The following is a 22,587-nucleotide window of genomic DNA, read 5'->3' on the forward strand; positions in this document are numbered from 1 at the left end:
AGCCTCCAAGGAAATTAATTTGCTGGAGGGTGGATGTCTGAGCCCATCCCAAACTCTCATTTGATCCCTTTGCCCTGTGGCCTCCTGGAGCGTGTGGATCATCTCAATCCTTAATAGTAGCCTCGCCTAGCCAGTCTCCCTCCTTCTTTTGTAACCTACTCATCTGCTGCACCTTTGATGGCTGAAATTCTGTCTTTCGGCGTTGAATAGGACAAGAGCTGGTGGTCCACCCACAGAGGTAGCATAGACCACTCTGGGAACTCTGGGGAAGAACAGACCTGAGTCCTTTTCCTACTTCTATCAGAGGCAACTAAGATTCTCAGTCACTTTCCCAGTTCAAATGGTTGACCCAATAATAAACAAATGCTCAGCTCAGCAACCTCCATGACCTGGTTTTAAACAGGAGGAACTGGAGCTGGGATGTGTGGTTCAGCAGATTAAATTGCTGCTTACGGCGCAGGCTTCTCATAGCAAAGTGCTAGTTAGAGTCCTCAATGCCCAGTTTGTGATCCAGCTTCCTGCTAATGCACCTGGGACAACAAAGGAGAATGGCCCAAGTGCTTGGGCCTTGGCCACCTACTGGGATGGAGTTCCTGGCGCCTGGCTTCAGCTTGGTCCAGTCCTGTGGCTCTGGTGGCCATCTGGGGAGTGAACCAATAAATACTATATTTCTTTCTCTCACTGTCTTTCCCCCCCCCCTCTCTCTTGCTCTGTCTTTCAGAAAAATGAATAAGAAATCTTAAAAAACAAACCAGGAGAATCTGAATTTAGTGGATGATAATCCCCTCTGATCTTTACTCTCATGCTCAGACTCCCATCTTTAAACTTTGTTATTAGGAAGTCGTGTTTGCTGGGACGTGGCCACTGGCCAACAACTGTTTATCCATTCCTAAGATTTTCACAGGCAGGATGGGCTAAGAGACTCCCTAGTCTGGAAAGAAACCTGCTCCCAGGAAAAGGCCCACCTGTCTGCACTCTTACACGGGCGCTGGGTGGGGCAGCACACGAAGTAGAGAATTCCCAAGCTCCTTGGGGAAGGCGAGGTCCTGCATGAAGAACCCTCTGTCGTTCAAGTACCATAGACTCAGAGCTTTTAGTACAGGAGCTCTGGAGCTTGTGTTGAACAACTCTCTCTTGCCATGGCTAAGAAAACTGATTCTCAGAGAGGTGACGTACGCTGTGACTCCTGGGGCCCACACAGATGTTCTTCATTACCCCGTGCTCCTCTGCCCACCTGGTCTCCGTAGACACCCACGCTAAGTCAGGAGCAGACCTCTCGGGTGTTGGACCAGTGCTGTGGTGCAGTGGGTTAAGACGATGCCTGGTTTGCCAGCACCCCATATCAGAGTGCTAGTTTGACTCTAGGGTGCTCCACTTCTAATCCAGCTCCCTGCTCACACACCCGGGAGGCAGCAAACGATGATTCAAGTACTTGAGGGAAACCTGAATAGAGTTCCTGGCTCCTGGCTCCTGGTTTTGACCTGGCCCAGTCCTGGCTTTTGCTGCCATGTGGAGAAGGAACCAGCAGATGGATTTCTCTGCCTTTGACACTCTACCTTTCCTATTCCAGGAGTCATGGCTTTGTTTTCTTCTTCTTCTTCCCTTTTTTTGGAAAGAAAGTGGTAGTGGGTGGTTATTGGCTCCTACAACTAAGCATAGGCCATCATGCATTGCACAGAACAGGAGGATAAGAGATAAGAAAAAAAAAATGTCCACCCAGTGGTAACCTACCCTCTTAATCTCTGGACTTACGCCAGTTCTGGAAACATTTGTAAGTATTTTTATTCTGTTTTTAAAATTTCCTCTCTCTGGCCCCAGTAAGTTGCTTTTCATCTGAAGGGACAAATATTCACAATATTCAGTCTTCTGTGGCCATGAACTCTTCCTTCCCTTCTGTTCCTAATCCGGGAGTCACTGATTTGTTTTCTTCATTTTTTTTTTAAACATGGAAAAGTCTATTCTTTTAAAGTTGACCCTTTTGCTACAGGGCAAACACTTTTCTGCAATGCACTAGAGATTCAGTCTGACCGCCCAGAAATGCTTAGCACAGGAGTCATAAATTGAGATGTTTTCAGAGAAGGAGCTTTCCCATCAAGGGCTCTCCACCAGGCCCTGCTACATACTGACACAGGATGGTACCAGAGGCCTTTTACCTTGCTGGAAATCAAGGCTACATAGCAACCCGCCTCTCCTCCTACGGCGTGATTACATGAGGACTCCGCCCTGTGTGTACAGAGCGGGGAGGCAGCTCCTTACCTTGTCAGAGATTCGTCTTCATAACGAACTCCCACCGCAAAGGAGTGGGGAATGGGATCCAAAAGCTATCAGTCAGGGAAAAGTCCAGAATCCAAGGCCTGTTGTTTTAACCACTTCATTCCTAAACTTAGCCGTCTTGCCTAATTCTTGATAAAATGCAAAAATGGAGAAGGTGGTGATTAGACTTCTTTTCCCTGTAGAATTCCCTCTTGAGTGTTTGATCGGTCCTGCACCTGTCATTTATACAGCTGGAACACCTTCATCTCGGGGTCCCGAGAACCTTCAGTTGCCTGGAGGCAAGAATGGCTCTTCACATTTTACAGATGGGTGAGCAGACACAGAGAGAGCGTGCTTTGCCTCACCTAAAAGACTCTGAGAGAGCGGGGAATCCATGTTCCCACAGCCTTTGTTAGAGGGCCTCGACTTCAGTGTAAATAAATTAGGTTGGCCCCATGTCACTCAGCGAGACATTCCTGTAGGCTCAATTCAGTGACGAGGAGAAAAAAAATCCCCAATAATGAAAATATTTTCAAAGCCCAGTTCATTTATTTGATTTTTAAAATTTGTATTAGAATCAACCACATTCCACATGATGAAGTCATACTGTCTTGGCAGGTATAAATATCTCAGTCATCCAACAGGAGGGAGGAGAACGTGCCCCAGTTTTTACAACTTGCACCGAATATGAGCATACGACAGATTCACTTATCTGTTTCCTGGCCAATTAGGTCATTGGGCAGGAAATCACCTTTTCAGAAAAATCACTGAGCAGATTCCTGCTCCCCTAAATTTCCCATAAACTGCATTGTTGATCGTCTATGCGGGTGTTCTCGTAGGAATGCTTGAACATCAAAAGACCACTAGGTTTTCTGGTTGAAAATCTGGTTACCAATTTAAACTAAGTGATAGCGCCCCCACCTTCTTCTCTCGGGTGATCCCACTGCCACGATCACCTTCCAGTTATTTTCCCATACCTGAGGCCCTCTGAAGTGAAATGTCTTTACAGTCCCAACCCGGCTTTTTTAGCCCTCCAACCAGAGAGGGTGAGTTCCAGGCCACCTGATTTGTGTGAACACAGCTGCCGGGCCAGTTGAGCAAGGCTAAATAGCTTGCCAAGCCAGGGCATGTGCTGTCTTTCTGGAAACCCCTTGGCCAGGCTTATCACACTGTACATCAGAACAGAGGAAGCCAAGTGTGGGGCTTGAGTGACACGCAGAGTTCAGATGAGTGATAAGACGTTCACAACATTCCTCCATCAGTGTCAGCCCAGAGGTGGGTCCTTGGGCTCCTTGGGCCCTGTCTAGGCATCCCCCGAGGGCTGGCAGAGGTACAGGCCATTTGCTGTGGGAGAAATGATGAGCCCAGAGACGGCTAATTGGAGTAGTGGTTAAGACTCACTTGGCCTGGTTTTATCATTAACCTACCATGTGACCTTGAGAGAGTGACTTCATCTCCCCTATCCTCAGTGTGTCAATAGGGATGATAATGATATGTATCTCGTAGAGTTGTTTTTAGGGTCAAGAAAGATGGCACTAAGATATGAAGCCCAAACAGGACGTAAGCCTTCCCTCCATCAAGGGCTTGCATAGTGCCTAGCATATACTACTTGAAAAAAAAATCCTGTTAACTTAGTTGACTTTGAAGGCTTGCTATGCATGCTCCTAAGGTGGTTTAATGTTTGTAGGCACTTCTGAAAGTGCGTCTCTATAAGTCTCACTGACAATTTCTACTGGATGCTTCTCCGTGCCCATTAGCCCTCATGATCCTCCGTTAGGACCGGAGCTTACCTGACCAGAAGATGGTCAAATACCGGCATACTTTTTTAGACTGTTCTCATTTGTTTAATTACATGGAGTTATTTAGGCACTACTGGCCCAAATGTGGCTCCAACATCTGTGCCTTCCTTAAGACCTGGAAATCTCCCATAGTTTTATGATTTATATTATGAGTGGTAAAAAGAAAACACACACACACACACACACAAATAGCATACTATAGGATATAAAGTGGCAGTGATCTAAGAGGGTGAGATAAAGGATTATGGAAGTTTAGAGGAGGAAAACTCTGTGATGAGTAGAGAGGTTGGCATTTAGGGTGTGGCCTTGAAGACAGCAGAGTTTGTCAGTGTGAAAATAGATATTTCAGATGAGGAGGAGACTTAGAGGAAAGATGATTAAGTGGAAGCAAAGGCTAATTTGAAGAGGAATAAAGAGAAGCTGTGTGGACAAGCACTCTGTGCACAGGGTGGCAGACCCTTCGATGCCTGGCTTAGAATTTAGAACTCCTTCAAAGCACTTGGGAGCCACCGCGAGTGTGCTAGTTGTCAGTGCTTGAGTGTGTGCCTGGAGAGGGTTAATCAGGCGGTAAGAATAGAGGATGGGCTTTAGCAGGGAGGAACTGACAGAGCATGGACCCCAAGCCAAAGCCAAAGCTGGCATCCCCAGCTGAAAAGCTAGGGTTGGGGTGGGAGGACTGGAGCGTGGAGAGTGGACATCGGTGAGGGCTTGTAGTTCAGTCAATGGGACCTTACAGTGTATTGGACGTGAAGAACGTGGGATACGGAGAAATGGGGGTGGCGGGGAGATGAAACAATTTTCAGACCAGATTTACTTGGAGGGTCAAAGAAAAGGAGTACTTTATCTGGGAAGCGAGGAGCTTGATGTGAAGATAGGGAACTCGTGGTGCTGGAGTTCATTCTGATGCAGCCCTTGTGGCTGAGAATGGAGGACAAGTGGTGAGAAACGTCAGGAGCGGAGTCAAATGCTTAGAAATCATCCTTGTCAGCAGTGAGGCCGCGCCAGACAGAGCCGGCACTGCGAGCTTGGGAATGAGGCTCGTTTGGCTCACAAGCATGTTTTTGTGTGTTTTAAAACAATTAAACTAATATTTTAAAGTCAGGAGATTGCACTTAAAATATTGATTTCTGGCTTCTCTTTGAAAACATCAGAAAATGTGGCTGACTACAAACACATCCCACATCACAACAGCTGGAGCTGGGCAGGCGCTGCTCCCTTAAGAGCTTGGATGAATTCTGGAATTCACCACAGTCCCTGCTACCCCCATCATCTCCTAGCAAAGTCAGTTACTAAGCCCATAGAGATTAGAAATGCATTCATTGTTCTGTGTGGGCGGAAAATGGGGTGCTGGGGCCAGGTGGATAAGGGATAGGGGATTTTTTTTTGGGGGGGTTGATGAAATGTTCTAAAGTTTATTGTGGTAGTGGTTGAAGAAATTCTGTGAGTAAAGTAAAAGCCATTGAACTGTGTGCTTTAAATGAGTACATTTATGGCACGTGAATTATCTCAATAAAGCAGTTTTTAAGAATGCAAGTGTGATTTGCCATTGCCCTTGCAGTACTGGCTTTCTGATAGCAGGAGATATTTCTGTAGGTGCAAGCCTATCAGAAAGGGAGAAAATGAAAGTAGACTGAGAAGATTGTATCTTATAAGAAACATGCAAGAGGCCAGCGTTGTGGTGTAGTGGCACTAGTTCATGTCTTAGCTGCTCCACTTCCCATCCAGCTCCTTGCTAATGGCCTGGGAACACAGCAGAACATGGTCCAAGTGTTGGGCTCCCTGCACCCACAAGGGAGACCTGGATGAAGCTCCTGGCTCCTGGCCTCAGCCTGGCTCAGTCCTGGCTGTGGCAGCCATCTGGAGAGTGGACCAGCAGATGGAAGACCTGTCTCTTGCTCTGTCTCTCTCTCTCTCTCTCTGTAGCTCTGACTTTCAAATAAATAAATAAACCATTTTTTTTTAAAATGGAAGCAAGCACATCTCTTTGTGAGAGGAAAGGACTTTTACCTACTCATGTCAAATACCTGGCTTCTTTACTAATGTGCATTACCTCCCTAGCCACTGCCAGCATTTGTTATTAAACAAAAAACTTTGGTCCTCCCTGAGGTCCGTCCCCACGTAGGAAGAGAGGGAGAACAAAGGTGGAGGAGGGAGAGGAATAATTAACGTGAAAGAGGAGAAGCAGAAGAGTCCAGGAGATGGTTGCCAAGGAAGGGGGAAGCTTTATCAACTGCTGACAAGAGGTCAAGGAGTTTGAGGACAGAGAGGTCAGGAGGTCAGAGTGAACCATTCAGTGAGAGGGCTTAGAGAGAGGAAGCCAGGGAGAGATGCAGAGACAGGTGACAAGGGGCCCAGAATGCATTGTTCAGGAGTTAATATTTTATCCTCAGGCACGGAGGACTGTTGAAGGGTTTAAAGGAGAGGAATGATGTGATCAGATTAGCCATCCAGATGATTTGTTTTTGCATTATTTTGGACAGGTTTTGAATTGTGTGCATGATGAACCAAGGTCACTCCAAATTTCATTCTTCCTGCACTCAATTCTTCTTCCATGTGAAATTCCTAGCCCTGTTGAAGCCCCAGTTTTTGATGAACCTCTAACTCATCCCTGTACCTGCTTGAACTAGGAGAAATACGTATGGTTGGTGCTGTGCAACCCACGAATTCTCCATCTTATGACTGTTGTATTTGGGAAGGATAACTATTGTGGAGCTTTCCTGTTCATTATAGACTGTTCAGCGACGTCATCGGTCTCTACTTACTAGATGCCAGCAGTACTCCTAGTTAGGCAAGGCCAAGAAAATTGCCTCCAGCAAAGAATCCCCAAACCACGGTGGTGCATGGTAGCATCTGAGCCCAGAAGCTTAAGCCGTATGCCTGAAAGATGCCTGGCCTGGGAAACAAACAGGACCAAATGCTACTCCACTCTGAGGGGTGCAAATCAGGTGATCCGGTGAGGAGACAACAGACGAGAAACTCCAGGCTTCATTTGGTTTTAGCTAAATCCGTGGACTTCAGCCTCTCTGCACTGATTCTTCTCACTGAAAAGAGACGGCATCTGCACCCTCCAAGGCAGCAAAAACATCCAGCTGTGTCCCTCAAAGGCTAGGATTCCTGCTCTGACCAAGGCCAAAGTGGGCACATCTGGAAACCTCAAGATGTGCTTGATCGGGCAGTGGGAGCTGCCTCCAAAGTGGCTGCCCCGGGGGTGGGGGTGGCGGTGGGGGCTTGCCTCCCTAAGGTGAGTGCGGAGGAGTGGAAGTGTCAAGGGGATCCGTGAAGCCTCGCAGATGGAAAATGGTAGCTGAAGTGCAGCTTGGAGTTGAGTAGGAGCTCAGATAAAGCATCCTTCAGATCCTCCTCCTTATCGGAGAGTCTGAGAAGGTAAAGGAATGTTTCTCTTGGCATAAGGATGTCTAAACCAGATTAGATAGGACCTGTTGAGATCTTCCAGAGTTCTCTGTTGGGTAAGTGTGCATATGAGAGCTGGGAGGGCAAGAGTGTTTTCTGTGTACATGTCCCCATTTCTACATTGGTAAGAAAACCTGAGTGAAGACTCTTATCAAGCTAATAGTCTAACAACTCCATCAGAGTTGCTCTTACTCCGTGGAGTAGCACTGTGCCTGTCTGCCGTGGATGTCGAGCGCCTTGATTTGTTACTAGCCGAGCCATGGCCCCAGACTGCCTTAGAGTGCTGCTGCTTGTTTGTAACTGCGTCATTGCTCAGGCCAATTGTGGCCACTTGCACAGAGGCAAAAGGAAACCCATGCTGGTTTTTATTTTGAGTCTCATATTCCTGAACTCCCCTCCTTCTTCCCCAATTCATCCACTTTTGTGGGAATGAACTGAGCTGCGAGTGATAACCGGACTTTGTTCAGTGAAACTCCATCCCGGGAAAGGACAGCCGTGACTGTGGCGTGGTCTGGTCTCATTTCAGGCTCTTCTGGATCCAGCTGTGTGACAGCTGCACTAGGAAACACCTGGAGTCACAACGTGAACACCCGGCTAATTCTGCGGTACCTTGATTCAAAGAGAAGGCAGGTGAGTGCTTTGAGAGTGCGCCAAGCAGTCTGGTCATCTTCTGGGAGTGTTGGCCACACTGTGCTGGGCCAGCCCACACGGGGGCAGGGCATAGAGAAACCAGCATCCCTGCTTGCTACAACGGCAGTTATGATAGAGTAAAAGGCAAGGCATATGCTGGGAAAAAAAACAGATGCCACAGTTAGCATTCTCCATGGTATTTATAAGTGGCCAGTGACCACACCTCTAGGGAGCTCACATTCTCCATCTCTAAATGATCGTTTTGCTTAGCTGATTTTTTTTTTTGAGGACTGCATAATTTTGTGTCAATTAAATAGTGATCATGCTTTTTCCTGACCTATGTGTGCTTTGAACGCCTTAGGTCAGACAGAGGCTGCTAAGTGAATAGACTGTGGTCTAGCATCTGGGATTTTACATTACTGCGTGGCCAGTAGTTTCAAGGACTTGGTGATGCTATTGGGATTTCTGAAAGCAAGAGCACCTCTCAAAGTGCCCTATCTGTGGTTTCTATCCTGGTCTCAAACAAGAATCCCACCTGGCTTCCAGAAAGGCCTGCTTCCTAACACTTGTCTACCCTTCTTTCCCCATTCCTAAGGAAAAGCCACTGCAGTCTGAGCTCTCTGGTAAAATGTGTCGTCATCAGGATAATTGTTCCTAATGTGGAAGCTCAACTTTATCCTGCTTTGTGGCCAGATCTCATCAAAATCTCTCCTGCAAGCAGGAGGAGGAAGAAGGCAGGGTGACCATCCCGATCGTTGTTGTTGTTGTTGTTGTTTGGAAGTGGCAGAACAAATCCAGGTTATTCATGAAAGGTGTGAAACGCCACATGGTGGTCCTTTCTGCAGGAGACAGCAGGAAGGGGTTACTGCTGTTACCTGCGTTAGGTGAGCTGGCTCCTCTTCCAGGAGGCAGGAATCAGCACAGACATGAGCCTTCGCCTGCTGCAGACACAACTTTCCTAAGGCCCTTGGTTACGGACCAGAGGATTCTTCCGGGCTTGTCTGGGACTGTGTAAATAGCATTCCAGCCCAGTGATGGAGCCAGCTGTGTTGAGATGGAGCTGCTTTGCTTGCGTTCAGGCAGACGTTCCTGAGTTGCCAGGCCCTCACACACTCCTTACCTCCCTGGTGCCTCTGCCTTGACGACGTGACGACGTGCTCTGTCACTGTGCCTTCTCAGTTTGCTGGAACACAACCAGAAATACTCCTGGAGAACCTCATGACCTTTGGTTGGTACTCTGGTTAGGAAATCATGTTAAATGAATGGGCGTTCTTTAAGGACTACCAAGAACTCCTATCTAAACCACCTTAGAGGAAGTAGAATTCCTTGTGAATCAGTATTGATTTGTGTAGTTTCATGGATCATTGACCTACTCCTTGAAAACTCGCAGTTTATCTCTGTTTCAGATTTTAGATAGCATTTTTACTGAAATACACAGATCCTGTGATTTTTCCATCATATACAGTATTCAAGGCTCCCAAATCCTACTTTTACTAACTCCAGTTAGAATTTATAGGTAAATAAAGACGTTTGAGCCACATTTTTCCTTTTTGTTTTTTAAAGTAAATTACCCAGTTGTTTGTATTTTTGTTAGTGTCTACAAAAAGTAGTCAGAAGAGCAAACGCTATTATTCCACATCCCTTTGGTGGTGACTGGGGACTTGGGGGGCTCTTGGCTCTTGGCTGATAAGGTCACATGCAGACCCCCTGGTCACAAGAAGCACCAGGAGCAGGGTGTGGATGGATCAGTGACAGTCTATCAGCTCGTATCCTATTAGACGGGTCAGTGGTGTTGTCTTAATCTACAAAGGACAACTCGTTACTATCATTACTAATCACTCAGAGGCAGACCTAAATGCCTGTGAGTCAAGTTTCCAAACAATAATTAGAACTCAACATAAAATATGGTCAGTGTTAAAATGGCAAACCCAGGCAAAAGAGGACCTATTTAATTACCCATAGAAATGACATGCCTTTGGGGACCAGTTGGTGAGTTTGTGGCCTAATAAGTAGGATAAAGTTTGATACAGAAGACATGTCTCTATGTGATGACCAGCCTTACCTCCACAGAGGGTGCTCCTGGCAGTCTACTGAGTCTTCTGTGGTCCTATTTCATAAGGAAGTATAGAAGCCATATGAGAATAACCCTTTTGGAGGAATATTTGCACAAAACAGTTCTATAAAGCTAGCCCTTTTTTAATTGCACTAAATAACACTTTTTTTTTTATGAACCGAATGACGCTTTTTTATTACACTACTTAGTAGGAGCACATACCTGGATCCTTCTAGCATGGTTAGGCTTATGGAATACCAGCCACTGGGAGAAGATACCTAGGTTTTTTTTTTTAAGTGTTCTTGTGGGAGTGGGGAGGGGTTTCCCAGCGCAAGCAGAAGCCGCTCTCCTGAGGGATCAAGGCTATGGAATGAGGATTATGTTGGATCCTGTTTCCATGACATTGAGCTCTCCGCCAGGGCTCTTGCATGTGAGGCTTAGTCTGAGATCACAGGGCTGGGCGGGGTCAGGTCCAGCTGAGATCTCTGAGCTGATTAACCCAAGAGCTGAATTGTACTGTCGGAGGGAAGGCGTCCTCCCCGCCTGATTATTTTCTTTACACCCTGGAAAGTTTGTAAAATTATATAACTGAGAAAGAAATCTCCTTATCAGGGCACAAGCCAAGTTCATTCTCTTGTTTACCCTGCTGTAGTGTTTGCAGAAACCCTCTTAGGAAGCTGGGAAACATTTTCTTTTGGATTAATTTAGCTTTTTTTCCATTTGACTTTTATTTATTCTTTTCCTACTCTGCCTCAGCCCTGCCCCACCCTTTTTGCAACATTTTTATTCTTACCAAAGGCATGTCCTTAGCGTAGGATGAACATGGCCTCTACTAGGGTTTTGTTGTTGCCGCTGCTGTTTTTAAATCATCAAAAATGTGTTTGGGTCTACCATGTGCTTGGCATGAGGCTGAAAAAAATCAGAAGACATAGTTTTTGCCCTCAAGGTCCTCTGGTCTAGGATGGAAGCCTGTGTGTTTGTGTGTGTGTGTGTGTGTGTGTTTTAAAAGTCCACAAAAAATTTAAAAATAAGTTTATTTTAGTAAAAAATAAATTGTGAAATCCATGCTTAGTTTTTTCATAATATGCATTTTCCATGAACTTTTAAAAAATATTTATTTATTTGAAAATTTTATTTGAAAGAGAGAGAATCTATCTTCCATCCACTGGTTCACTCCATCAATAGCTGCATTAGCCAGGTCTGGACCAGACCAAAGCCAGGAACCAGGAACTGCATCCAGGTCTCCCACGTGGATGGCAGGGGCACAGGTACTTGGGCCATCATCCACTGCTTTCCCAGGCACAGTAGCAGATCAGATGTAGGGCAGCCAGGACTGGAACCAGCACTCTAGCTTGGGATCCTAGCATTGCAAGTGGTAGCTTAACCCACTGCACCACAACAATGAACTTTTTGAAGACCCTTTGTATATATGCATATGCTTGTACTCACAAAAACACTATGAATAATCAACATGCGATGTTGTCACAACACAATGTTTGGTTTACTATTTAATAATTGGTTAAAACAACTGCTTTGGATCCAAAGGAAAGTGAAGTCATCAGAGATGCCGCAAGTCCTTTCAGGGTGGGTGGAACCTGAGTGTCACCTTAACCCAGGGGCTCTCAAGCCGGCTGCACTGCAAATCCATCACAGGAACGCTGAGGAAGTACCCAGGCCAGGGCCTCACCCCAACCAGTGCAAAGTCGTTGCAGCAGTGAGTTGGGCCGTGGTAGAGGGAAGGCATCTGTGTTTATTTGCAAAGCTCCCCCGAGTGATTCTACTGTGTAGCCCAGGTCAAGAAGCTCTGCCATAAATAATAGATGGGGTTAGGTTCATCAGAAAGGGGAGATACTGCGGTGGGCGACAGCAGCCGGGGAAGACAGTCTCCCATGAGCATGGCACAGGCTGGGTTTGCCTTCTGACAAGGACCGGGTCTGTGCGCTCATTCACTTGACAAACCTGCGCCTAATCACCTCTTCTCTGCTAGTTATTGAGTAAGATGCTAGAGATTCAGGGGTGGGCCTTATGGCAAAGCAGATTAACCTACTGCCTGGGATGCCTGCATCCCGTTTCAGAGTGCCTGGGATCCACTTGGGATCAAGACTGGCCTCAGCTACTGACCCAGCTTCCTGCTAATGCACTTGGTAGGCTGCAGATGATGGCTTAAATACTTTTGCTACCCATGTGGGGTACCAGGGTGGAGCTCCTGGCTCCTGGCCTCAAACTGGCCCAATCCCAGCTGTTCTGGGTATTTGGGGAGTTAACCAATGGGTAGAATACTCTCTCTCTCTCTCTGCCTTTCAAATAAAAAAGAATTTAAAAATATGCTAGAGATTCAAAAGATGAGTTAGAGATAGTTGATACTGTCTAGTTGTTCACAGTCTACTTGGGGAAACAGATAAATCTGGAACCATTATGTCTTGTAAGAGCATCGTGAACTAGTAAGCAGGGAGGCGATGGAGCCCCCCCCCCGGCCCCCAACCTGCTAAGGAAGGTTCTGGAGCGATTAATGAGCAGCTGCAAGCAGAGTGGACTGGCCGGGCCCTTCATCTGGAGAGCTCCTACTGTAACGAGGGACCTTGAAACAATGGACTGGAAACACAGGAGTGAGGGTGGTTATATTTGAGAGAATGATGGAAAAACACGATGAAACATTCATTCTCTTTCTCATCAAATTCTCATGAAGTCTGATCCTACAAGCCACATATGGGATTATATAAATTTTCAAGTGCCCTAGAAGGAGTCATGAAGTAAATTAATCCTGACTAAGCCTCACACCCCCTTGATGAAATAAATATTATGACTCTCTGATTTCAACAAATTGGAAAGAGGTGACTTTTTTCATATAAGAGGTTTATTTAAGTGAACTTTATAATAATATTTTCATCTTCTATTTAGAGGGCACCGTGAAGTTACAGGACACTCCGGGGATGAGCATTACGTCCTCAGTAAATTGTTGACAAGACTGGTCATATTACCCAAGCCCCCGATCCTCCCGGGAGCCCACGGGCTTCGCTTCAGTCCTAAGTTGTTTTGCATCCTGGAAGCTCTCAGTGTTTCCTTTCTGGGGATCTTCTCTCAATGTCTCTTCTGTGTTTTCAAAGACTTGAAGCCTAGCGCTGTGAAGACAGCACGTTCCCCAGCCTTAATCAGTCCCTCTGCTCAACACCACAGGTGCGCTTGCCTGTTGTTTCCATGCTTCTCCTTCTGAGCTCTGACTTAGAAGCCTCTGGAGGTCTGTGAGTCAATTTATCAGTGCACCTTCAGAGGCACGGGCAGTGCCTGCCACTTATACTTTCAATATGTTTTTTTTTTTTTTAAGAGATAGACAAAAAGAAACACACTTCTGTGTCTATATGGGAACCCAGTCTTGAGAAAGGACATACTGCATATTGAAATCACCCTTCCCCACTGGAATTGAGCTTTGCAGTTGAACAGTTCCTTTAAAGTATTGGTAATTACTCATTGAAAAGACCAACAATCAAACCTTGACAATTATAAGCAGATACCACTATAGATGTGCTGTAAGAATACTTTCTTCTCAACCAGCCTGCTGGGGGCTTATGAGAGAGTGGAAGCCAGATTTCCCCCAGAATCCTAATTTGGATTCCTTTGTATAAGCAAGCAGAACACTACACAGACCCAGGGCGAGTGGGATAGGCTTCTGCAAGGGCTCTCGGGAAACAGGCGGCATGAGGACTTTGGGGGGAGGGTAAGAAGTCTTTGTTGCTTAACTTAACTTCTCCCAGCTACAGCTGGAAGGCTTAGCGCGGGGGGGGGGGGGGGGGGCGGGGGGGGGGGACTAAAGGACCCGAGAAAAGATGGATACGCAGAAGGGTAGATCTGGGGTAGAGCATTTGTCTCGTTATCCGTATTCACCCAAAGAAATACATCCAAGATGGGGTTTTGCCTGATGTGAGCCATATTGCATGTCTTCCTACTCCCAGATTCCTCCAAAATGAGTTCCAGGCATAGATACCCTAACTCAGAAGCGAAGCGCGTCCCTCTCCTTCGCCCTCAGGGGAAGGAGTCCAGGCCATGGTGTATCCTTGTGTTTTCTACCCCAGTTCATCTGCGTGTGTGTGTGTGTGTGTGTGTGAGAGAGAGAGAGAGAGAGAGGATCTCGTCAGAGGAGAGGTTTGGTTGTACAGCAGGGGTGGGAGAATATTCTTTCTCAGCACGAATATCTACCAAAAAAAAAAAAAAATAGCCACGGGAACATAGACTGCTGGCCAAGTGCATTCCCCGAGTGTAGACGTTCCCTCCCTCTTCAGAGCTGCTCAAGTGTGAATTCTGAGCCCTGGGCCACGCTCTGCCATAGCAGCACTCCAACAGGTATTGGAGAAAAGGAGCACTCACAAGGGCAACTTTAAAGGGATTCCTTTTTCAGATCACCAGGTAGTGATTTGGAATTGAAGGACATCCCACCGGGAGTTTGTGGTGACAGGAAATGAGTGTGGCCAGTTGCTGCTCACAGAGCATAAAGACAGGCTCCACCTGAGAAAGAATAACCCATCCCCGAGTGGACACGTGATGTTTGCACCTCCACATTGGCTAACAATGTTGATATCTTTCCTATTCCCTGCAAACAACTCCCTGGACCTTCCTTTAAAAAAAGGCAGTGTATGCAAGAAATCAGCATTTCTGAATGGGCTCAAAGTACAACTTCCTTTTACAGAGATTCCATTGGGAATTACCGGTTAAGGATACGTGGGAGTAATTGCTGTCTGGCTTCCTCTGGGGGCTCCCCGGCTTCCTCTGGGGGCTCCCCATCTTCTGATGCTGTGGCCATGGTAGCCCAGATATCTTCACTAAGGGGAAAAGCCATCTCTCTCTGTAGAGATTTGGAGTGCTATGAGGCCAATGAAAGTTCAGCTATAAATAAAAAACAAGGGTGGAAGAACTGCCATAGAGGTTTCAACATTTTTTATCGAGTAGTCATGAAATTAATTGTTACCACTATTTATAAAAAGAAAAGGCACTTTAACATCAGAGAGTCAAAAGGACGTATCTGTTCATAATAATGAATTCCTTGAATACATTAATTTCTATGGCAAACTTAGCACCTGTCCTTATTTTTCTCCTTGACCATCACAGGCAAAATGATCCATCCTCTCACAGAACGCTGATTTGGTGTGTTTTTTTTTGTTGTTTTGTTTGTTTGTTTGTTTGTTTTTTGAGAGAGAGACAGAAAAGTCTTCCTTCCGCTGGTTCACTCCCCAAATGGCCGCTACGGCTGGCGCTGCGCCAATCCGAAGCCAGGAGCCAGGTGTTTCTTCCTGGTCTTCCATGTGGGTGCAGGGGCCCAAGCACTTGGGCCATCCTCCCCTGCCCTCCTGGGCCACAACAGAGAGCTGTACTGAAAGAGGAGCAACCAGGACTAGAACCTGGCACCCATATGGGATGCTGGCACTGCAGGCGGAGGACCAACCAAGTGAGCCACGGCACCAGCCCAAGTTAGTGTCTTTAATGAGCCACTTTTTCACTGGTGTTTTCTCACCTCTCTCCTCCAGCTCTGACCAGTTTTATTTTTACGTACTGTTTGTCGATTACCAAATCTTCTTATGCAGTGACCCTCTCCCAGCTCTGACTTGCTAAGTAAACCAGGCCAAATACCTGGGTGAGAGATTTCTAGAGAAATCTGAGCTGTTACAGGAAGTCAAAGAGACCAGGGTTTTGGGACTGCACTGAAGACGCTGTGATCCAGCTAGGAAAGAAAAATGTTTGCCGTTGGGAAACAACATAGGAAACAGCTATGAGGTCTCTTGGACAGGCAATGACCTGAGAGTCAAGGACGTTGAAATTTACTTGGCTCAGTTAAGAATGAAGGCTGGACAGGATGTTGTGTGTTAGCCTTGGTTGGTTAGCCGTGAGTGAGAAGGAAAAGGAGCAATGTCCTTGGCTGACGCGGGTTCAATGTCTGCATTAACGATGACCTGATTTATGAGTGAATCAGCACTTTGACTAGAACAAAAGCATCTAGAATATGACAGGGTCCCCCTGATGCCTTCTGGAGACCTTCTTATCCAGTGAATCTCAACTACAGCGAGCTGAAGAAGCACAAGTGTGAGGCAGATGTTTGGTGGGACGGTTGAGACGCTGCTTGGGATGCTGGTATCCCATATCAAAGTGCCTGGGTTCGAGTTCTGGCTCTGCTTCCAATTCCAGCTTCCTGCCTGTGTACACCCTAGGAGGCAGCAGATGATGGCTCAAGTAGTTGAGTACCTGCCTCCCACATGGAAGGTTGAGTTCCTGGCACATGACTTAAGCCTAGCCTGTCCCTGACTGCTGGAAGCATTTGGGGAGTGAACCAGTGATGGGAGATCTCTTTGTCTGTGTCTCTCCACTTTTTAAAAAAAGAAGAATAGCAGATGTTTGTGAACAATGAAGACCACTGGACTAAGCTCCAGGGTTGGATTCCATGAGGTCAGGGCCAAGTCTGTGGTCAGCAGTTTTCAGCAAGCACTGGGTGATTCTTGCATAGGTGGTCCTCAGTCCCATACCCAATTTCAGCTCCTTCATTTATAGAGGGAAGTAACCAATTGGTGTTAAATAATCTGTCCAGGGCCACACAACAGTAAATAGCAGAAATAGAACTCGAGTCCCTTTCTCCCAATTCCTCATCTGATGATGTTTTCACTTTGGTGAATTTTAGTGGGAGGACTCTGGGCAGAAAAAGTCCCCCAAACCTGATCAAATAATTGAGCTTACAGATGACATATTTCTATCCCCAAAGATTTTCAGTAGCTCATAAAAAGATTCTACTGAACTCTGTAGAAAATCGTTTTTGAAAGGCAACCTCTCAGTCTACGTTGCAGTGAGTTACAGTGTAAAAGTCCACTTTTTAAGTGTGTGGGCCCAAACACAGTGAATGAGTGACTTTGGCCAACTTGAACTTCCTGGTTCAGTGACTCGCCTGAGAGATAGCATCCTGGTCTCCTGCTCACGTTCCTCTGTGCTCAGGAAGGGTCCCTCTTGTACCCTGAGTTCCTGTCACCCATCTTTGCAGACTCAGAGGGTGTGATGGTTCGAAAGCACCAGAGTTTTCTGGTCTTTGTCTGGCTTTGCAGCATGGGAGCAGCTTTGTGATTTTCATCTTCTTAAGTCTCCGGCGGCTGCCTGTACGGGACCCGTTTCCTGCCTTCTCGGGGTCCTGTAGCTGCTTGTGAAGAGTACCCTTGCCCCATTCCTCTGCTCCAGGCAGCGCTAGTGTGAAGTGTCCTTCGTTCTCTATGGTGGAAGGGAATTAGCCTTTGTCTAGGACCTGCAGAGTTACAGGCGTCATGTCCCACCCTGCCGTATGCATTCTTCCCCTTGATGTCCACACACATAGACCTTATCATCTGCATTTTTACAATGAGAGAAACTGGGCTATGAAGCTTATTACTGACTTTCAGTGGTAATAACAAGATTGGAAGACAAGTTTGTATTGCTCTGGAGTCCCAGTTCTTCTCGCTACACCATGTTCTCTGAGATAGAAGGTTTTGTTGTTATTAATTTTCTAAATTTAAGAATAAAAGGAGGCCGGCACCTGTGGCTCATTAGGCTAATCCTCCACCTTGCGGCACCGGCACACCGGGTTCTAGTCCCGGTCGGGGCACCGGATTCTGTCCCGGTTGCTCCTCTTCCAGGCCAGCTCTCTGCTGTGGCCCGGGAGTGCAGTGGAGGATGGCCCAAGTGCTTGGGCCCTGCACCCCATGGGAGACCAGGAGAAGCACCTGGCTCCTGCCTTCGGATCAGCGCAGTGCACCGGCCACAGTGCACCCCGGCGGCCATTGGAGGGTGAACCAAGGGCAAAGGAAGACCTTTCTCTCTGTCTCTCTCTCTCTCATTGTCCACTCTGCCTGTCAATAAATAAATAAATAAATAAATAGAATAAAAGGAGGTGCTGGAAAAAGGAAGCCTTGACTTAGTGGAGATTCTTTCGGCTTACAATGACTGGTCCTTGCTATCTTTCTGTCTGACTTGTCCCCGAGGACGGCTGGCTCTAGAGTGTCATTTAGCTGACCTGCAAAGCCACTGAGTTATGTGTTACAGTGGCATCTCCCACTCTGGGGCAAAGACAGGAAAGGAAGGAGATGATGAGCTGGCTTCTTTCCCTTGCTGATGGCATTATCTGGCTCTGAAATGCTACCAGTGCTGCTTCTCTGTGTGTGTGATTTGAAAAGCACAGCTGGTCACACACACATGGCTGAAACATTGTTGTCTGCTGACTGTTGGTAGGGGAGTGTCCCGGTGGGCCTGTGGCCGCTGTATAAAGACAGAGTTAAAGAGAGAGAGAAAAAAGATAAAGAGAGAATCTTCCATCTGCTGGTTCATTCCCCAAATGGCCACAATGACCGAGGCTGGGCCAGGCTTAAGCCAGGTGCCAGGAGCTTCTTCCAGGTCTCCCATGTAGGTATTAGGGGCCCAAACACTTGGACCATTTTTTTTTTTTGCTGCTTTCCCAAGGCCTTTAGTGGGGAACTGGATTAGAAATGGAGCAGCCAGGATACAAACCAGTGCCCGTGTGGGATGCCAGCCCCAACTGGTTTGCATTTTAAGGCCTATTCTGAGGTCACTGGTTGGAGCAGTAGGTGGAGTACGCTTCAGGCCCTTGCAGAGCTGATGAAGTTAGGGGTAGAGGAATGGGAAGCAGACAAGGGATTTAGTTCCATGATGGAGGTGTTGAGGGAAAATGATCTGATAAGTCTCTGGCATTCGGTTTGAATTTATGCAAGGCTGATTATGTTACCATAACATTTTATGATATGCTACACATTATCCAATGTATGATTGATTGTCAAATGCAATATAAGTCATTAGGCTTTCTTGATCTCTGCTGCCTTAAATAATTTGAGGTTTTCAGTTACCATAGAGTGGACATACTATACTCCTTCCTTCTCTTAACTTCCCCTCCCTCTTACCCTGTCGGCCCTCTCCCTGCCCCCTACCTTTCCTGGATTTCAAAATCAGTCAGTGGCTCATGGCAACCATCTCAGAATTAAAATGCTGGAAGCAAAGATTTTTCCACCAAGGGTCTCTTTCTAGAAGTTTCCCCTCCTTGGCTTGGCACAGTTTACGAGTTCTGGCATCTCAGACAAAGGCCATGTGTGCTCGAGTCTTGGACCCTTGTTTTATTGTTACCAAAGGGACTGTGATTTTGAGAGCACCTTTGGAGAGCCAAGCTGCAGTGGTTGTACCCTGCTGCCTGTTTTCTGAGTCCTTAACTCAGATTTGGCAATGAGAGATTGAGCTAAGACGATGATCCATGTCCCGCTAACAGAATCCCATGAGCATCAAACCTCCAGAGAGAGGTACATCTATGCGAACCTTGGATAATCAGAAAGGAGAGGCCTGGTATGTCTCGGAGGGATTGAGGAGAATCTACCCAAAGTCTCCACTTGCCTGGCTCTCTGGTACTTCACTCTGTCTCTCCAGCCACTCATGTAGGCTTCCTTAATGCCTGTTAACCCTGCTAAATGCTTTATGGACATTATCTGCGCAAGCCTCACAACCCTTATGAGGTAGGTACTACTCAGTCTACTTTATAGATGAGGACGTTGAAGTTTATAGAGCTTTAAACATTTGCCCTGAGGCCGGCGCTGTGGCACAGCACATTAAGTCACTGCCTGCGATGCCAGCATCCCGTACAAGCACTGGTTTGAGTCCCAGCTGCTCCACTTCTGATCCAGCTCCCTGCAAATGCACCTGGAAAATCAGTGGAAGATGGACCGAGTGCCTGGGCTCCTACCAACCATGTGGGGAACCCAGATGGTCGACTCCTGATATCAGACTGGCCATGGCCCTGCTGTTGCAGCCATTTGGGGGGTGAATCAGCAAGTCCCACCCCCTTCTTTTCCCTCTCCCACTCTCTCAGTAACTCTGCCTTTCAAATAAATCTTTAAAAATTTTTTTTGCTCTAATCACATGGCTTCTAAGAAGCAAAGACAGCTGTTCCCTTCTTTTCCTCCCCACACCCAACCACGCATAAACACCCCTCCCTCTACATCCCTGGGTTCTTAACATTTGTCCTGCACCAAACCCCACATTAATATAAGATTATTCCTGCATGCTGCTTGGAATTAACTGCAGAGAGATCTCGTCTTCAACCACTGTGGTGTGTCTACCTTCAATGGTTCTCCAAGAGGGAATGTGCCCTTCCAAGGACTGAGTGAGCTGTTATCTGAGAGATAGTTACTTAGTATCACTGTGTGGCAACAGAACACTTGAAGAAGACTAAGTGCCAGGCAACATGGGCCTCTAAATGTGGCCACTGGGCCAGGGGAAGTCTTAGCCCATTCTCTCTCAGCCTCCAAATTCTCGTCTTCCCAGCCAGCATCTTTTCCATGTTTTGGATCTGACTCCAATATCCTAACATTTGTTGTCAGAGAAGAAGCAGAGTGTCTCTGTGGAGTCTGTCCCACGGTGGGGTTAGATCTGATCTCCTGTGCTCATGGTCTCCTCCGCTGGGAGCCTGCAGGGCCCGGATAGTATCATGGTATACCCCAGAGATGAAGCCCTTCTCCCACTGATGATTCAGAATGGCTTAGGACTGACACCTATCCCTTTACTTTCCCCTTGGAATGTAATTTCGTCCACAAAGTAATCAATTCCATGTTTTATCTTTCAAGACTTCCTGAGTTACTGGATCTTTTCTGAAAGTTTTGTCCTAGCACCCTAATGAAGCTTTGCTCAATGTCTAGCAAAATGGGAAGACAGGCAGTCCTGTGTGCCTTCTGCTGGTGCTTCCTTAAAACAAAGAGATTCAGTGGATCTGTCTGTGTTTCTGCTCTCTCTCACGTGTAGCTGTTTAAGACAGTGTTGTCTGCATTCACACTGTCTGCACTGCCCTGCACTGGAATGTTGGGCTCTATTTTGTAGCTGATCTCTATTTCCTCCTTAGGGCTCAATTCTAGCACTGGCCTTGCCTTTTTATGCCAGCCTTGTCCTTTTCCCACTTAGAAAGCTGCTCCAGGATCCCCCAGATGCCAGGATTCCCGTAACTGGCTCTGCAAGAGAGTCTGTCGGCATTTAGACAAGACTGGTAGAATTCTTAGTTTTGGACACCCCTCTTTTCGCTCCACCCCTCCCCTCCTCCTTTTTTTTTCTTCCTTCAGATCTTTGCCGGGTGGATATGTTTGCCAAACACTGGAAATGTGAAGTCAAGTAAAGCCCAAGTTCCTGCCCTAAAGAGCTATACATTAGAGGTGAATACTTAGTAGAAGGAAACAGATGTGTAAATAAATACAAGATGGTACTGAAGGAACTGTGAGAGAGAACAGTGTGAGCAACAATACTGAGAAGGTCAGGACTCTCGTAGGGAGAGGATGGTCGGAGAGCGACTCAGAGGAGGGTATGATGCTTAAGGCAGGACGGAGACGTGTATTTGCATTTGCCCGGTGGATGGTACAGGAGACCAAGGAAGCTGTATGAGCGAAGGTCTCAGGGTGGAAATTATAAATGGTCTCTTTTTAGTATTAAGGGGGAGGGTATGTGTCTGCACTCATAGGTGGGGGAAGGGGAAAGTGTGTTTGGCACATAGTTACAAAGATAAGGCAAGGAGAGGAGGGGTGAACCAGATGTGTTCCAGAAGGGTCTCAGGAGCCCCACCAAGGGACTCCCAGCAAGGCTGTGACATCAGATCTGTCCCTTACAAGGCTCCCTGGAGTTGGCGGGATTTGAAATAGCACGGCAAGAAGTGAGAGCCCGAGCTACATCGGGGGCATTGAAATGGGGAAGAGGAATGTGAGAAGCCATGGCGAGGAGGCAGGATCTACAGCACAGAGAGGAGGGAAGGGCGTGTGGGAGAGAGCTGGGAGAGGGGTGGCCTCTGATCTCACTGAAATGGACTAGTGTGGGAGAAAGGACCAGCCTGGGAAGTAAGCAAGAGCTGGCCTTTCTTGGGACATGGGTAATTATGGCACAGCATGTGGCTGCTCCCATTCCTCCACACGGACCCCCAACAGCTGCAGAATTTGGAGATGCCTTCTGGGGAATGGATCCTAAGAAGTCCAGGGGTGTAACATCAGTAGCTAATTTGGGAGCTAGTAGTTTAGACTTCGAACTTTTCTAAAAGTTACTCATCTACAAATTGGGAGTCAGGACTTCTTACCCTAGTGGACAATGCCCACGAATAGCTTATTTGCTCTCAGATACACTCCCTGGCTTTGTCCTGCTCCACTTGGTACCACAGGGAGCTAACCTCTGCAGTTTCTACTTCCCAGGCTCTCTGTCTACTGATTCTGCTTAGTTCGGGGCCCTGCAGGAAGGATGAGAGAAGCCTCTTGTTTCTATCACACTCTTGCTTCTAATGCTGTCTGTGATAATGATACCAGCTCCTCCCCCATGATCCTTTTGTTGATTCAGCCCCAGTCTAGCAGGTGCAGCCTCCAGGCTCTAGTGACAGCCCCTCTTCCAATTCCTCCAGCCCTAGAGATGGTGACAGCTTCCTCTTGTTGC

The 22,587-nt window shown here is 47.0% G+C and overlaps 1 protein-coding gene across 27 annotated transcripts in view; it reads left to right on the top strand.

Moving 5' to 3' along the window:
• RAD51B (RAD51 paralog B) overlaps nt 1–22,587 on the top strand; it is a 657,779-nt gene that overhangs the window by 571,647 nt on the left and 63,545 nt on the right. For 22 of the 27 annotated variants that reach the window (XR_016226494.1, XR_016226495.1, XR_016226493.1 and 19 more), the window contains one exon: nt 7,990–8,093. The exons of 4 other annotated variants lie outside the window; for them this stretch is intronic. Coding sequence is in view for 18 of the 23 variants with exons in the window: in XM_051826348.3 (XP_051682308.1) it covers nt 7,990–8,093 (104 nt within the window). In the remaining 5 variants the exon portion in view is untranslated. Of the gene's footprint in view, nt 1–7,989; nt 8,094–8,688; nt 8,831–22,587 lie in introns of those variants that run through there. One more of the 27 variants, XM_089322154.1, reaches the window with a different exon arrangement.

This window comes from Oryctolagus cuniculus, chromosome 20, assembly GCF_051225735.1.
Source record: "Oryctolagus cuniculus isolate XC-2025 breed Fujian yellow rabbit chromosome 20, ASM5122573v1, whole genome shotgun sequence".
Taxonomy (NCBI): domain Eukaryota; kingdom Metazoa; phylum Chordata; class Mammalia; order Lagomorpha; family Leporidae; genus Oryctolagus; species Oryctolagus cuniculus.